Genomic DNA, 17,999 nt, shown 5'->3' with positions numbered 1-17,999 from the left:
TCAGAGCAGTTTTGCAGTCGAAAAGAAGGATCTGGCGCAATCAAAAGTAAAGTAAGTAAAACACTTTACTAGATTTTTGGAAGTTTCATTTGCATTTTAGGAAATATAATATTTAGTATTACAAGTCAAATGCGAACCTTTTATGTTTAAATCTGTAAACATCTAATCTAATAAGAAGCCAAACCCATACAGTGTTCCCAGGGTTTGTATTTAGTGTACTGCGAACTTCAAATCCAACAAACCCTAGACTCCATATCTTCAAGAGCAATAAGTGAACTCTAGCAGGTTTATAAACTACAATAATACTTATATACAGTACTGGACAGAATATAGTATCGGATTTCGATACAAAATGGTCAAGTTTGAAGGCTCGGCTTCTAAAAGTCCGCAGCATGAAAATTACTTCAAATATTCTAAGCTGGAACTCAAAGCTTTCTGTGGACAAACTTTCGATTTGATTCAAATTTTGACAAAAGTTTTGAAATTCTAAATATATATACATAAAAATGGAATGGTGTTTGTATGTTACGAAAATAACTCAACGAATTTACATTATTCTTTCACAGTTAGATTCTTGAAGTGTTCCGACGTGTTAGTGTGTACAAAAAGGAAAAATAAGAAAAAACAGGGAAAGGGAACTGACCCTTTTTAAGTAGAATTTTGTTTTTCATTACCAAACAGCCTACACATCAATTTCTTATCAGAAAAAATCTCTACCATATGTGTGCTCACCAGGCTTGATAATTCTCAGCAGAGTTCGGTGACATATTCTAGAGCAGCATGCTGCCTTTGCCTCTTTGCGAGGAAGTGAAAAAAATGCTAAGCAGAGAGGCAACGAAAAATGAGCGAGGAACAATTCACACAACAGAGCAGGGTTGCCATTATGCCAGATTAATCTGGCACTGCAAGACTTTTAAACGAGGAAAAGACAAAAAGACAAACTACTCATTATGCAAGACTTTTTCAAATTCAGCCAGACTTTACAGACCGACGGATAGCCATACTTATTTTGATAACGCAGGCTTTAGAATTTTTCTCATGATTGATTATTACGCGTTGCAAGAAAAAATTTGATTCCTGGAAAATTGAAACACTCAGGCTGCAAAATTTTCCAGGCTAAACATCAAAGTCAGCCTTGCTCGTCGTTAGGTGTGATTGTTTTAATTGGCGTGACAATCAGGAACAAATTTAAAGATCTCCTCTACGACAGTGATTGGTATGCTATGAACACATGACAAATTGTAATAATTTCCACGTCCAGTAGTTAAACAGAAATATTATATTTTTCATAAACATCTACGTACTGAGAGCTCCGCTGTGGGCGCAGTTTTGCTAGATGACTTCATGACATCAATATCCCTTGTCTCATAAACTGTCTCCTTCTACGCGATTCCAATTAGTGTCCCCCATGGAGGGATAGGTGTCTAAGAGCATTGGAATTCATTATAAGGCTCAATTTCCAAGGCTTCTCCTAGGACATGATGAACCAACGATGAGAAAAGTAGTGGTTGATTGATGTTATTTCAGTCAGTCTTCAACGCACACTAGGGTAAGTGTTCCCTTAGTTGTGGGTGTTCCTATAGTTGAGGTAGTGCCGTTTTCACTAATTTTATTGCATTAGCCACAGAACCGACACTGCCAATCGACGTATTGGTTTGTTAATACACGGAATAGTTGAAAAGAGCATTCAAATTGCTTTAGAACTGATGAAATATCACTTAAATTGCTAACACTTTTCTTACTTGTACCAATAGTTGCGGTAAAGTGTTCCTATAGTGGAGGATCCCATAAGAAAACAACGGATACCGCAACTATAGGAACACAAATTAAAAATATACCGCAACTAAAGGAACAGTGTACCAATAGTGGAGGTATTATTTTTCACTGACATGTCGTTGGTTACTGCGATGAAATCATTTTTCCCATTAATTCATTGGCCGTTACTTCCCGTTACAACATAGACATGTACATTAATTGCACATCTTGAATTCAACCGGTTAAATGAAGTTCAATCGCGCTTAGTACCTCCACTATTGGTACATCTACCCTATGTGATTTTTGTTTTGTGCGGAGATAGCTCACTGCGCGTTACTATCGCGAGCCTATCCAAATTTTTAAATTTCCCCGCAATACTCGCTTTTCAAAATAATAGTTTGAAGGGAGCCTGCTGTGTAAAAATCAAGCAAATTGGTGCAATCGTTTTGGAGTAATGGGTATTAGACTGATGCAAATTTTGAAGTTTCTGCTCCCCTATGCTTAAACGATGTTAATTATGATAAAAATCATTCTCCCAAAATTTGAAGTGATTTGGAAGAAATTTGGTTGTGCACACGCCATTTGAAGTTTATTTGGAAATTACGATGGAAAAGGCAAACCTTTTGTGTTCAGTCCTCTAACTGCTGGTAATAATATTCTATGGAAAAGTGAACATACTCTTCTCATGTGATTTTTTCCCAGCTACAACTTTGCCGAAGATCACATTTTGATTGGACGTAAGGATAATTTGTTATCATTGACAACAAAGTCTAAATCATGCTGAGATGATCATTCAATTACTTTCAGAGCAACACTGCTTTTTTGCTGTAGAACATAGTAGCCTGGATTACTTTGATCTATTCTTCCCGCCAGGAGCACCACTGTTGCCTGCCGAGCAGTTGCTTAAGCATGCAAAATGCAAACCAACTTTATGATTATGAATAGCAATTTATCCTGACGTCCAATCGAAATGTGGTCTTCGGCAAAGTTATAACTGAAAGGATTTCACATGAGTAGAGCTTGTTTGCTTTTCCGTAAAATATTATGACGACAAGATAGAGGGCTGAACACAAAAGGTTTGCGTTTTCCATAGTTATATCCATACAAACTTCAAATAGCGTGTGCACAGTCAAATTTCTTCCGAATCACTTCAAACTTTGGGAGGATGCTATTTACCATAATAAAAATCGTTTAAGCATAGGGGAGCAAACATTTCAAAATTTGCATCACTCTAATGGGTATTCATGTGCTTGGCTCCACATCATTTTGTTTATTTTTAGTTTTCTTGAAGATAGCTCAACCGATCTTTATGAATTTTTTGAGGCAATCTCCTTAAAACCTGATATTATTTTGCCCATGTATTTTTTTATTTTGATAAATTGATTAATAACAAAATGGCGGCCAAAGGAGTTTTATATGGGGAATGTCGTTCCTCCAAGGAATTTCGGAATGATTTTTAAAACCAAGTGTCCAATGATTCAATATCGATACAGATTTCAAAAACAAAAGAGTTTTTTGGCACTGCTAAACTATTGAAAAACAAAGCAAAAAAGTAATCGTGAATAAAATAGTATTTTGTGGTAGAAAAATGATGTCAGTACAGGGGTTATCCTAGTGACTTCGATTATTATGCGATGGTATTTTAGCATTTAAATATCATATCCCCTACACACTTCTGTTCATTGTAAAAATGACGGTAGTAGTTTAAACTGTGTCCAGGTCAACTCTACCAGTTCTCATTTATAAATTTGATATAGAGTTTTGAAAACAGACATGGTTAAACTATCTCAGAGATTTATCGTTTTTACTTTATTTTTTTACAATCATAAGACTCTGTGTGCCAGAATATAAATAAACATAAACTAATTTGATAAATACCATAGCTGAAATACTAGAATGTTTTCCAATACAAGCTAAAACATTAAATAGGCCATGTTTCAGTGCTGAAGTGAATTTAGACTATTTTTTTATGTTGTATATTATTTTTGTTACCGTCGAAATTCAAGTCTAGTAGTATACCTGCACAATGGTGTCTGCCAGACTTTGCAAGATTTTTTATTTTCAACTCGCCAGACATTTTCAGAAATCTATTGGCAACCCTGCAACAGAGTAAAATTCCATCAAAACAGAGTGCCATCACAACTCCCCGAGGATTGGCTTGTTCGGACGGCACACTCAAGAGTTCTTTTGAAGTGTGAGTAAAGGTGAGCATCGCAACAAGAGAGAGAGAGTACCTACCTGAAAAAATCCTCGCAATTTATTGCCCTCTCACTCGAAAATCGCTTGAGGATCTGTGTTGAAAATTTTGTGTTTAGTTTTTTCTCCTCAGAAAAACGGCAATATCGCCTCATCTTTGCACCGCAGAGGAATTTCTATCAAGCCTTGTGCTCACCAGTCGTTTTCTATAGCTAGGCTGTAAGCCTGAAAAAAAATCGTAGGGTCCGTTTTGAAGTTACGCCTTTTTGAAAGTATAAGTCCACTAAGATATTTAAACGGGTTTTCATTGGCCGTGATTATCAGAATAAATATAACATAAAATATTGAATCGAAGTTGGTGTATACAATTATTTAATACTTCTGGGAGGAGTTTTGAATGAGAAGATCAAAAATTGGGGTTACGCTCTTTTGAAAGTGTAACCATTGAAAACACTCATTATGAATAGAATAATTAGACATTAGAGTGGATCAAAAAATCGTTTTTGCTCCACACCGCTCATTTGATTCTAGATCAAATTTTGAGAATCCTCCTAAAATTTGAGCTCATTTGGATGAAAACTGAAACTGCACAAGCCCTTTAAAGTTTATATGGGAATTACTATGAGAAAAGCAACCAATTCATTCAATCGGTCATAGTGTTTGCCCATGTGCTCTTGGGGATTAGAACTATGTTGATACTGTGAGATACAACAATCAGCTACAACTTTGCCGAATACCGTTTTTTAAATCGGACGCTCCAGTAATTGGTTATTCAGCATGGCTTTGCTTTGTAGCCGCGGACATTAACCACTCGGCTAAGGAAGGCCCCAATGCGTTTTGTTAACCGATAAGGGTCATGCACAAATTATGTCACGCTCCAAGGGGGGGAGGGGGTGATCGAAAAAGTTGAAAATTAACGTGACATAATTTGTGTACCCTCCCTTATGTACCGTTTTGATTCATATTACGGACACCTAAGGCCTCAGTGAAGTATAACTCATCAGAAAGCGTATCAAATAAGGTACCCCGGGGCAAGTGAGAATCTAGGGTAAGTGGGACGTTTCGTCATAGCTCACTTAGGAAAAGTTTTTCATGGGGGTATTCTTCTAGAAAGTTGAAGATACAATGACAAGGAATGTGTTAAGTACAAAACATATTGTTATTTTTATTACCATAGGGTTCATGTAACAGTTGTCAATTCAGCGCCATTTTCAACTTGCATGATAATTTGCGACACGTTTCACGTCTTGCATTGTCTCGCAAAACATAAATGTGTTATAAATCGAATTTCCATCAGCAAGCTACAACTTCAATTATTACTACAAGCTGCTTACGATAAATCAGTATTTTGTTTTCATTTCAGATGAAATTTTCGATGGTCTAACATACCCCAAAATATATTTGTACCCGTGGTAAGTGGGAACTATCAAAATAAAAATTAGAATCAAAACTTTTCGTAGACGTTTCATACATGTTCCTAGAGAGTAGCACTAAAACATTCAAACAAATGATTTTTATCAAAAATAGATAAATATAAAATTACTTAATAAGAGGGAGAAGAAATGTATAATTCTTCTATATGTTTTTTATTGATTGTTTATTTTTGGAATACGACTTTAAAATTGAACAAACACAGAGATGAAATTTTTCTATCTTATTTGAACTTTATTTGTTATTTCTACCGAATTTAGTAGTGACGGAAAACAATTCTACCCTATTAAGCGGTTTTCTACTATGCATATAAGTTATAACAAAACATATTTATAATTTCGGCAATTATTGAAGGCTTATGTGCTAATTTGTAATTAATAACTTATGAATGATATATTTTGAACATGTTTAATTCCTCTTTACGCTTTTATTGAGGTATTTGAAGTTAATATTAAATGCGAGGTGACATACTATTAAATAAACGTTTTCTTCCTAAAGCGTCACGTATTTTATGGTTGATCCCTTATGTACATCAAAAATGTACTCGAAATTAAAAATATATGATTTATCAATCCTTTTATTGTAATGGTTGACTTACTGATGTGGATGGACGCATGAAACGGAATGTGTCCCACTTGCCCCGTTTAGCGAGGTAACTGCGTCAAATGGCTCATTCTAAAACTTTCCTCCAAGATTTCCACAATTTCGAAATTATTCGATCGGTTTCATGCACACACCAGCAAATATGTTGCCAAAATGTGATTGTGCTGTTGGATTTGAAAAATATTAACATTTGAAAATTTTATTGAACCATTTGATTGAACTACCGTTTTTTTTAGTTCCCACTTGCCCCGCGGTACCTTAAATCATTCTGCATGCTTCCTCCGCGTAATCAAGCCTTCAAACCAATAAACTTTCGAATGGTGGGTGAAGATTTTGATTCCACTACATGAAAAATTTTAAATAAATAGAAATGTGTAGACATTTCATGATTCTTATTCCGGACACTTCCTTACTTTTGCCTCATAATCCGGACACTTCGATTCGTTTTCCGGAGAGCTCATGAAAGTCATAAATAGAAAAGTCAAATCATTAATTGAAATGGGTAAACCACTAAAGAGGCATCTAAGGCAGTTGAGCATCATAAATTTTCAAAGGTATCTATGGATAATATTAACTAAAACGAGCCTCGAAAGTACGAACTTTCGAACGGCAAAAATTGAAACATTTCGTGTGAAATGTTTCCCATACAAAGTAGGGTGTCCGGAATAAAAAGCTGTCCATAATATGAATCAAAACGGTATAAAGCTATGTGAAATTAAGTGAATGAAAAAAAAAACGAATTTAATACTATACCATTTAATTCTACTAGAGTTTGTATCCTTTGACAGATACGCGTATTTCGACCTCACCTGTTAGGCCGTCTTCAGTGTCATGTACTAGACTCGACTTGACGGAAGTTGAGGTTCGCGTATCTGTCAAAGGATACAAACTCTAGTGGAATTAAATGGTATAGTACTAAATTCGTTTTTTTACATTGGATAACGTCCTTCGGCAACATATGGGGGTACAATTCCAAAAAACGAAAAATTGAGCATGTAACGAAAAGTGGTCAGGTTTTGACCGCTAATAACTCAGCCATTTATCGATAGATTTTCAATATTTATAGATCAATCGATTGGAAATTTATCTACGCGTCAATTCAAATGGAGGACACTATTGATTATTGGCAACAAACTATTGAAAAATCGTAAAATGTTGACCCCTTTCTTATCTAACCAATCACGTTCAAGCACATTTTTGGGTTCCGCTTTCCATTATAAAAGCTCATCTGTCCTGCTTCTTCTCTCAGTCTTCTTTTTGCGGTCGAACTGCACGGAGAAAAATGGCATTAGTTTGAAATAACCATTTCGTTGGTTGAAATTCAAACTAAGAATTTGGTTTTTTAAAATTATATTTTTGTGACGCAAAGTTGAATTTTTTATTGAATCAAACATAATATTTAGTCAACATCAACCTAGGAAACAATTTTGTTTTAAATTAAAATTTGTTTGTTTTGAGCTAACACGTTATTTGTTTTTAACAAACATTTACATTGCTTTAAACAAAATCTGGGTTAATGTTTTCACTACCACTAACGAAATTTGTTAATTTGCTTAGGATAGTTTGTTACATTAGTTATTGATTCTTAAATTGTATATTTTTCGTTAATTATTGTCGCAGTTTGAAAGTGCAAATCAAGTAAGTTGAACCGCAATGTGTTGTTTTGTGTAAATAATACAAGTAGATTTTGATTTCAGAGTTTTTCACCACTTATTCACAGCATGAAAAACGAAGCGGTTAACGTTTCTACCAACGCCATATTTTACAGAAACGACCAGAATATCCGCTTGTATTCCATGCATAATATAGAATGGTATTTATATTGTACATTACCATCTCTCTTATCCATGATTTAATATCTATTTTTTAAACTTCAATTGCAGTTCGCCATCAATCAAAAAACTCAATTTCAGAGCGCCTAAGATGTGGTCAAAATCTTTTTCGGTTATCAGGAGCTTTGGCGGCCATGTACAGCAAAAAAATATATATTATGCATATAGCAGCGCCGGATGTTGATTATATTTTAGAAATGCGGATAACCTTACAATTTATTAATCTAAATAAAAAGTAAGATATTTTGCTTATTTTAATACTTGAAATCAATGAAAGGGAAACAATAAACCTAACAACAAACAACAAGTTTGTTTGTTTCAAACAAAAGATCGATTTATAACAAACTAAAAATTTACATCTTCAAACGAGTATTTCTTGTTTTAAACAAACTAAATCGTTGGTTGTTTTCACAACTGTCATACGAAAGAGCCATTTTCTTGTTTGTTTTAACTAAATTTTGGTAGAATCTAGATGGAAATTGAGGTAAAAACAACCAAGAAATATGTTTGTTTCAACCACCGTTAGAGGTTGCATTAAACTAAGATTTTGTTTGTGCAAATTTCAACCCAAACTTTATTTGGAAAATAACTAAAATTTGGTTGTGTTTACCAATTTTTTTCTCCGTGTGTGAACACGGTCAGGCGAGTCATTTTCGCTTAGCGTTTGCACCCGCGTCACAGTTCAATTTGTGTCGTCGGAAGAGGAACACGCAAGGTTGACTTGCGGCGGCGATGACGTCGGCGCTTCTCCGAGCGGCGAACTACTGCCGCTTGGAAAAGCGTCCAAGCCATCGTCATCGCCACCGCAAATTTATCCGCGCTTGAAGATTTCGACTCGTGATAAATTCAGCATCGGTGGTCAAGAAGCAAACCCGTTAGGAACTAAATACCAGAAGCCTCCTGAGTTGCTGATCCGAGGAGCTGTTTTCCAGAAGCTGATCGAGGAGCTGAGTTTCCAGATTTCGACTTATGCCAGGTGATCCACAACCCGTTGATGTTGTGCGCCATCAACGTCAAGAAACATTTAGCTGGTTCGTCGTATAAGCAAATAACTTGCTCCAATTTATACATTTGCGTTGAGGATTCCCCGTTTGACCATTGCAATCAACTTATAACATCCCGCAGTGATATTTATCTGTGACCGCATCGAAGTAAAGAAAGCCAGCGGCCCTTTTCAGTGCCATCAAACGTGTTGAAAAGGTTTAAAAGAATAATATTTCCGACCATATTACATCTAATATTCCTCAATCAATCTCACAGCATTATACAAAATTTAATTTGTCATGAATAACAATTTGATACTGTATTCGCGGACGCTGCTGCAGTGCCGTCGGGGTGACTGCTCAACATTTCACAACGATTGTAAAATAGAGTGGCATTTCCAACAGCTTCTTAGACTTGCCATATTTTATGAGACCACATGTAACAAAATTGCGACATATTCAGAATGCTTTTGAAAAGAAATTCTCATTGAACAATTTTCATCATTTTGGCACACATGGATCGAAAATTTCCTTCATACTAAAGAAAACTGTTGATTATCAATAGCTTACCAACTCATTATTGGCACACACCCATTTCGTAGATTGATCGACTAGAAAGAGAAGATCACAAAAGGGAGGAGCATTATCTGCTAATCTACTAAGGGTTTAAAACATGCTTCCTTCACTGGATTCGGTTTCATTCCATTTTCGCTTTAGAGTAGGTAAGAACTCATATGCACCTGCTCAGCGAGGAGCACCTCGCAGCCAGAAACCTGCTGAGCTGTTGATCAGCGTTTGGTTTGTGAAATCGCCCTAGATTGACTTGTGCTTGTAGATTTCGACTCCAGACTCAAGATATCAACATTGAGCCACGTTTCCAGATTTAGACTTAAGCCATGTGATCCACTACCTGTTGCTGTTGTGCGCCATCCACTCCACGAAACATTCTGCTGGTTCGTCGTATACGCAGATAACTCAAATTTATACATTTGGTTATGGCAATCAACTGATAACATCCCGCAGTGCTCCCCTTTTCAGGGCCATCAAATGTGTGGAAAAGAGTTAGAGGAGTTTATTACATTTCATATTCCTCAATAAATCTCACAGTTTCATACAATATCTCATTTGTCATGAATAATTGATGACACGATAATTTGAGAATGTATCTGCGGACGCTGCTGCAGTGCCGTCAGGGTGAGAGTGCTCAACATTTCACGACGATTTTAAAATAGAGTGGCATTTTCAACAACGTCTTTAATTTTATATATTTTAAGGGAACACTTCGATTACTAAAATTATCACATTTAACAAAATTGCGACATATTTCGAACGCTTTTGGAATCAATTCACATCGACCCATTTTAATAATTTTGGCGCCCATGGATCAGAAATATACCTTCATAATAAAGAAAACTATTGATTATCAATAGTTAAGTATTGAATATTTAGGGAATTTCAACCCTTCCAACAATTCATGTTCGACCATTTTCTCACGCATTAACATTTTCCGCGATTTTCTAGCGATTCAGAGCCCAACACATTATTGGCATATACCCATTTCCTAGATAGGTCGATCAGAAAAAGAAGAGCACGAAAGGGAGGAGCATCATCTGCTAATCTAAGGATTTAAAAGATGCTTCCTTCGGATTCATTCCATTTTTGCTTTCCAGCAGGTAAGAGCTTATTAGAACCAGAAGCCTGCTGAGCTGTTGATCAGCGTCTGGTTTGTGAAATCACTCAAAATTTCTAGATTGACATGCGTTTCCAGATTTCGGCTCGTGATAAACTCATCATCTGCACGGAAAAAAATCCGTTGCCGGATTCATGAACAAAAAGTCATGATTTCATAAAATTTTATGTTCCATGATATCATGACTAAAAGTCATGAAATCGTGACTATTATGTAAGAATTTGTATGCTCAGGGCGTTACACAAATCTAACGGTCACATTCTTCACCTTAGTCAATGTGTCTCGTGGCGATCGGTGATATTTTCTAGTGAAATTATAAAAAAAAATTGTTTTGAAAAAGTTTAAATTCTTCGGAACCTTGTCATCATATCGATGACATTCTTGGTGAAATTCTCGTGAGTTCCAACATTGTTTCACGACACAATCAATGTACTTACTTAATCGTGACTTTGCAGAACCGGGAAATGTTTCACTTTGAGCGAAGATTTTGCTTGACAAGCTCATCGGCAATTTTAACTGTTCGGAAGTGATGCATACCCCACGTCCTATAACAGAGCAGGTCACAAAAGGCCTTCGGCAGCCGGATGATCCAGTTCCACTTTCCACATCCGCAGAGTTGTTAAGGAGTGTTCCATGACTCATGCAATCCACCAGCCCAGGGACCATTTACCAATTCAATTGATGCTCGAAACAACATTTTGCGTACAAACCTAACCACCGAATGTTCGCGTTCCTGCTAAAGATGTCACACTCGTTAGGTTGACATTTGTGGAATGTTTTCACGGTTTATTACGAAACTATCGGCACAAAAGCAGTAAAACTTTGTTTTATTTGTTTACCAATGGCAAATATAAACTGGGATCTAAATTGACGTATAATGTTTCATTTTCATGAACTGAGTTCATGATTCAGGAATCCTGCTTCATGATTTCATGTCTCAAGTTGCCACTTTTCAGCACCAAAATTGGAATCATAAATGACAGGCATCTGAATACATAAAAAGTGCTTATGTTTTCATGACCTCTGTTCATGATATCAGATCTTGCTTCATGATTTCATGACCAAAATTGCCACTTTTCGTATCAAAAATAGGAATCATAAATGACAGATGACTAAATCCATGAATTTTATTCATGGTTCCAGCATACATGCTTCATGATTTGAGAATTTTAATTGCCATTTTTCTTCGCTAAAAATTGAAAACGTAACGTACAGCCAGCGTTACGTTAAAATGCTTCTTGATTTCATGACTTTTGGTCATGGTGTATTTTCATAACATGAAAACACACTTTCCTCCCGAAATCATGACTCTTTCTCCTGTTTTAGAGTGCCGCATTTTTACCCGTGTGTGGTGCAGTCAAAAATCAAGCCCGTTAGGTACCATTGCCACTATTATTAGGCATATCGAGCGTTTGGCTTGTGAAATGGCTAGCAACTGATAACATCCTGCAGTGCTATTTATCTTTGACAGCATCCGAGCTAACAAAGCCTTTGGCCCTTTTCAGGGCCACTGAATGTGCGTAAAAGAGTTGAGAGTAATTATTCAGACTTTATTTCTCACATTTCCAAGCAATGAAAAATATTTTTGTCAAAATAGAGTTGAGTTCAGTATTCAATATATATTCATGTGCACTAATGAGATAATATGATTTGTTCGGAAAAATTAGGATAAAAACAGCAATTATCCCATAATGAAAAGTAATCGCATATCAGTCTCACTAAAGATTTCCGCATCGTGTTCACAAAAATGAACAGTGTTTTTGTCATCTTTATATTTTTCTCGGGAAGATATCGTAGTGAAGAGCTAATTGTGAAAGTTTTTGAATATTCGTAAAGAAAACGAGTTTGGAAACTTCAAAGCCCATTTTCTCAATGCCTACTTTTTACAGATGGGACTGACTTGCGATTCACGGCAGTATAGGTATTCCACTAAACAGCTCGAAGATTTTTTATCATCAATGTGAAATCGACGATGATGAAGATTTGTGTTGAACTCCGATATAAATCTGTTCTATTACCTTCTGAAGAATATAATAATATAATAATAATTCATATATTCCTCATTGTCCAAACTTTATTCGACTAAACGACATCCGACAGGACACCCCGTGTGAGCTGAATAAACATTTGCACGTGTGCGTTTGTGTTGTGTATGTGTGCAGAACATGTCTAGGCAATTAGCGGTTAGCTGGAAATGTGTCCCTACCTGGTAGCCGGGGTTGGAGGTGATGTTGATCTCGCTGTTGAGCTGTCGGCGAGAGTGACGAGGCGAATGGCCTGGAGACTTGGCTGCCCTTGAACTGCTGCTGGCGTTTGACTCGTCCAGAATTGGTTCACTGGAAAAGAGCGGAAGGTCGGGTGTCAGTTACGCATGAATGGTCCCGATGGCAATCACACTACTGCACTGACTGATGATACTTACTTTTCCAGCGAATTGTCGGGCGTTTTGCTGGGATAAATTCGTTTTTTCTTACGATCTATGTCATGATTATCGAGTGATATGCTGTTGGAGAAGTCCTCTTTGGACACAGTCGGGTAGCAGTATTCGAAGCGCTTTCCTGGAAGGGAGTGGAATTGATTCGCATAGTCATTAATGGTTTCACGATCATAATAGAGTGTGCATAATGGTATTTCTACAGCTTGACTTTTACATCTAACCAACGATGCTTGCAGAGTTGGATAATTATTTCCCGGTGAAAGTCAACAATTTTCGCTTTTTTGCCTCAATTGTAAACTTTTTCGATGATTTTATTAACGAATAAGCGTTTCAGTGCCACGAGCAAAATCATGGAGATGCTTGGTTGCTGACTATTCATTCTCCACACTAAATGGCATTCGCTCCCATCCATTCGGTCATTTTGAACCACTCCCACTCTTCAATCAACTTCTCGTAAACTACTTTTAACCTTTCCTGAAAAATAAATTCTTGTCAACTTACGTTCAAACCGCGGACTAATGGCCCCGTACTCGTACTGTACACTGGACGAGGTTTGCGACGACGACTGGCAGTAGTCGAACACGTCGCTGTTGGCCTCCGGGTCGTCTTCGGTGGTTTTGATGATTTTGGGACTCGCCGGAAGCGAGGCACGGCTAGGCCACGAGTCGGCGTGGGTCTTTTTGAGATCCTTCCGGGAGCGGCGGGTTTCCTCCATGACGATGGTGCTGTAGGTGCTAGTGATGATTCGTGATGTTTGTGGTGGGTTTTTGTTAGGGAAGGAAGTCCTCTGTATTTAAAAAGCTACATGTTTGTTTCCTTGTTGGGTTGGTCTATCAAAAAGAGTGAGAGAGAGTAAGAGAAGCGTTATTAGTTTAAACCTAAATAATTAATCTTTGATCTAGGTTTAATATACGCATATCTTGTTTTAGAATGCTATAGCAAATGTAGCGGAAGTAGCGTCTTCGACAAAGTTGTTCAGAAGTTCAAGGACTAACATTATTTAAGCCGAGAGAGTTCTTATACTTTTTTGGCCTTCAATCTCAATTTTCGAACATATGGTCTATTACTAAATTGTGGTTTTATTGTGTGAACCAAAACATTTAATGTGATAACAGTATGGCTTGTTCAATTTATATAGCTTGTATTAAATTTAAAGCAAAATGGAAAAACGCTTCAATAAAAAAAAATATGAGGGGCTTAAACACAATCAGAAAAAAATCAAACGATATTAACTGTTTCGTAATACAATTACCCATAGCTGAATGACAATGTGCCGGCGAATCAATGAAATACCGCGAATCAAAAGCCAACGAACGCACAAGTTTCGCCTGTGAGTTGAATCGTCAAACAACAAACAATTTGCTTCAACAATTTCTCTTTCAACAAAAACCTTTTCATTCGAAACAAAAATCCGATTCCCGAAAAGGCTCGCCAACGGAAAACATTCTCCGAACACGGGTTGTTCCCTCGTCAGATAAAGCAAACAAACCATTTCCCCGGTTCCACCCTCTGATTCCTGAACGCTGGATTATAATCCAGGTCAGCCCAGCAACCAACAGCAGGGGAAATGAAAACGCGTTTGCAACTTGTTGCTCACCAAGCAAACGAGCGTAGGCATTTCACAATTTCTGCGAACTTTTCATCCGTCTGGAAAAAAATGTAATTAGAATACTTTTGTTACGGGGAAACGTCGAAAAGACATTTCTCGTGCTCCTTTCACGGCTCATTTTCACTTTAAATATGCGGAAAACCAGAAAATCAGCGTTTAATCGGTGTGAATGGAAAATTGCATTGACGTAGGAGTGGAGGGCTAGAGGGGCCAAACCCTCTATTAAAAAAGTTTTATGCCGTTTAATATGAAATGAAAAATATATGGAACTAGTTTATTTATGTAGATCAATGTTACTTTAAAATATTCTTCTTCTTCTTCTTCTTCTTCTTCTTCTTCTTCTTGGTGTTACGTCCTGACTGGGACAGAGCCTGATTCTCAGCTTATATCGTGTGGCAAGTATGACGATACTCTATGCCCAGGGAAGTCAAGGAAATTTATATTACGAAAATATCCTGGTCCGACCGAGAATCGAACCCAGACACCTTCAGCATGGCTTTGCTTTGTAGCAGCGGACTCTAACCACTCGGAAGGGGACGCCTCTTAATGAAGAGCTCACTATGGGCGATAAAGGGGGACGGACCTGGTGTAGTGGTTAGAACACTCGCCTCTCACGCCGAGGACCTGGGATCGAATCCCATCCCCGACATAGTCACTTATGACGTAAAAAGTTATAGTGACGACTTCCTTCGGAAGGGAAGTAAAGCCGTTGGTCCCGAGATGAACTAGCCCAGGGCTAAAAATCTCGTTAATAAAGTCAAACCAACCAACTATGGGCGATAATCTACAATAAAAATAACTTGTTCTGATCAGATTTTCTTGTACATCATTCCATAGTAAACACTTCTATTAAGTTTTTCCTGAAATATCAGGGCACGATCTTTTATAGTAGGCCAAAGTTAGAGTTTTTAAGATACCATGCCCACACAGTTACGGATCACCCACAGTGACGGATCACTTTGGCGTTCAACATCGGATAACTCGCTCAAAACATAAACGTTGACGTAAAACATATTTTTCCCATGTTATACTATTTGTCTTCTACCATTTGTAATGTTGAGCACAACATTCAACCGCTAAATAACGGTGTTTTTGACAAATGTTTAGTTGGTACCACACAGCTATCATTATATGGTCGTTTTCTGTAAGAAGTGCCGTCAGCATTCATAAGCTCCCACAGGTGGTAAAATTCAAATGTTACAGCATGTTTTATGCTCGTTCGCTTCGATTTAGTATAAATTCATCTTTGGAAAACATTTTACTTCAATTTTTATTCAAAATACCGAATATTAGCACTTCTAACTAGTGATCCATAATATGGACCAGGAAATGATTGTTTACCACGGTTATGGATCACTTCAAAAGAATCTAGATTTCTGCCATTTTAAACATTGGATTCGACATTTTCAGACAATAGCACTAAGGATAAAACTAATAAAACATCAAGGTTTGTAAATTTCATTTTTTAGCCGACAAAAATGGGTGAAAAACTTGGGTGTGGAGCGAAAACAGTTCATGTCTCAGTTATTACAATGCAGCATCACAAAAAAGGGGCATTTTACCCTTGTTTCCAGCTCTAACACTGCTACTTTTTGCAGTAATATATGACACATTGTTGACTTTCGCCATACCATGCAATACAGATGCATTGAGTTGAAAATCTCTTGATTTTGCGCACTGATCCGTAATATGTCACAATTTGATCCATAATATGAAAATTGATCCATAATATGGTTTTCAGGAACCGACACAATTTTTAATTTTTATGCAATCCTATGTAAATATTACACTCAAAACAGTTTACTAACCGAAGTTCCAATTTGAAACGATTCGATTCGTGCTTTTAAATTACAATTTTACGTTTTCCATGTCGTTTTATTGAATTTTATAGGTTGGACTCCACACTATTTGATCCATAACTGTGGGGTCATGGTAAATGAAGAATTCAGTGCAAACACAAGGTACACATTGAATACAATATACTGCATAATCGTAATATTTCATACAGATCTTTATACACTGTCCAAAAGCTTATTCAAAAAGCTATCTTTGAAAAATAAAATGAAATAAAAATTCGTACTTTTGGTCGGAAAAATGCGGGGCGCGCACTGAAAAAAAAATTATTTGATTCTATACCTTAACTTTACACATCGCATACTTTTTTGTCTCAAGTTGTCCCAGGCTAAAATGTATTTCCAAGGGTACTTTGAGATGTAAACTAAAGCATCGTAAAGAATTTAGCTGCACATATTTGCACTTTTTTAATACAGGGCTTTTTGAATTTGTCCAATATTTTTAAAAACAGCTAAAAATTAATTTAAAGAATAACTGAATACCGCTAAATCATTCATATCATCATTTCTAAGTAAGATCTAACATTTATAATGGTTTGCACAACGTTAATCGCTTAAATGGCTTATATTCATCATTAGTAAGAAAAATTATTATTTCGCTATAGGTCCTATTCAAAAGTTAGTCTCGAAAACTTGTTTTTGAAAATAAAACATCAAATTTGTACCACAAAACTCATAAATACGACATGAGATGGAAAAAATATTTTTGGCCGCCAGTCTGTATGGAAACCGTCCATAGTGGAGCTAATGTGTTAAAAGGTAAAAGTTACGGTGAAATATTAATTCAAAGATCCGACTTGTGACCCTACTCGTGTTTTCAATGGCACTAAACTGGAGAAACAGTAGGCAATCGATCTTCTCATTTGAGGTTTCTGCTAGTGCACAAACCCAATACAAAGTGTACTGTTGTTGGATGCTTCCTTCGCAAGATTAGTGCCTTGAAGTTTTAGTGCAATCTTAGAAGTTAGATTCCAATTTAACCTTAAAGTTGTTATGTAACTGAGTTTTTTCCATGCTGGTTGGTTTCCCCATTTTGTTGATGTTGGTTGTCGTGCAAAATTTAAAATTGCGACAATTGATAAGTTAGCTGCTTTCAAACATTTGTATTTCGATCGAATGTTGCATGCAAAGGACTGCTACAAGGATTCTTTAGGGAATCTCTACAAGAATTCAAGCAGAGATGTCTCCAGGAATTATGCTGAGACTGTCTTCACAAGGATTGCTCCGGATATATCTCTGTGTTTTATTCAGAAATTCCTCCTACAAAGATAGGAGGACGGGGGGCATAATGCGCCAGCTAAGAAAGGAAGCGATTTTAGCTGTGAAATACATTTTTATAACCTCTTTTTGCATCATGATCTGATAGACAAACATGTTTACTATCAATTATTAAAAACAGACATTTATTTTCATTTTTCTGGATCATAACTACAGCGTGGCATAACGTTTGCTGGAATTTTAATTCAAACGGCTGTTTTGGTGTTATGACATATGAGTGGCCGTTTTGTTGATTTGAATTTATGTCCGTCAATATGCTCTTAAGGATTAATTAAAAACACATTTTAGCCACGGAATACAAACTATGGGAATGCACAAGGCGATTCTCGGTG

The 17,999-nt window shown here is 36.7% G+C and overlaps 1 protein-coding gene across 6 annotated transcripts in view; it reads right to left on the bottom strand.

Moving 5' to 3' along the window:
* The window catches only part of LOC5571269, a 68,177-nt gene extending 53,556 nt beyond the window's left edge, over positions 1–14,621 (bottom strand). For 3 of the 6 annotated variants that reach the window (XM_021840216.1, XM_001653517.2, XM_021840220.1), the window contains exons 1-4: positions 14,180–14,518; positions 13,429–13,757; positions 12,913–13,048; positions 12,697–12,826 (exon numbers count right to left, since the gene is read on the bottom strand). In XM_021840216.1, coding sequence (XP_021695908.1) covers positions 12,697–12,826; positions 12,913–13,048; positions 13,429–13,642 — 480 coding nt within the window. In that variant the 5' untranslated portion in view covers positions 13,643–13,757; positions 14,180–14,518. The other 3 variants (XM_021840219.1, XM_021840218.1, XM_021840217.1) reach the window with 3 other exon arrangements.
* Between the last annotated feature and the right edge of the window lie 3,378 nt (positions 14,622–17,999).

This window comes from Aedes aegypti, chromosome 2 (assembly GCF_002204515.2).
Source record: "Aedes aegypti strain LVP_AGWG chromosome 2, AaegL5.0 Primary Assembly, whole genome shotgun sequence".
Classification (NCBI taxonomy): domain Eukaryota; kingdom Metazoa; phylum Arthropoda; class Insecta; order Diptera; family Culicidae; genus Aedes; species Aedes aegypti.
Note: the sequence above shows the minus strand (reverse complement) of the source record. Positions and strands in the feature narration are given on the sequence as shown.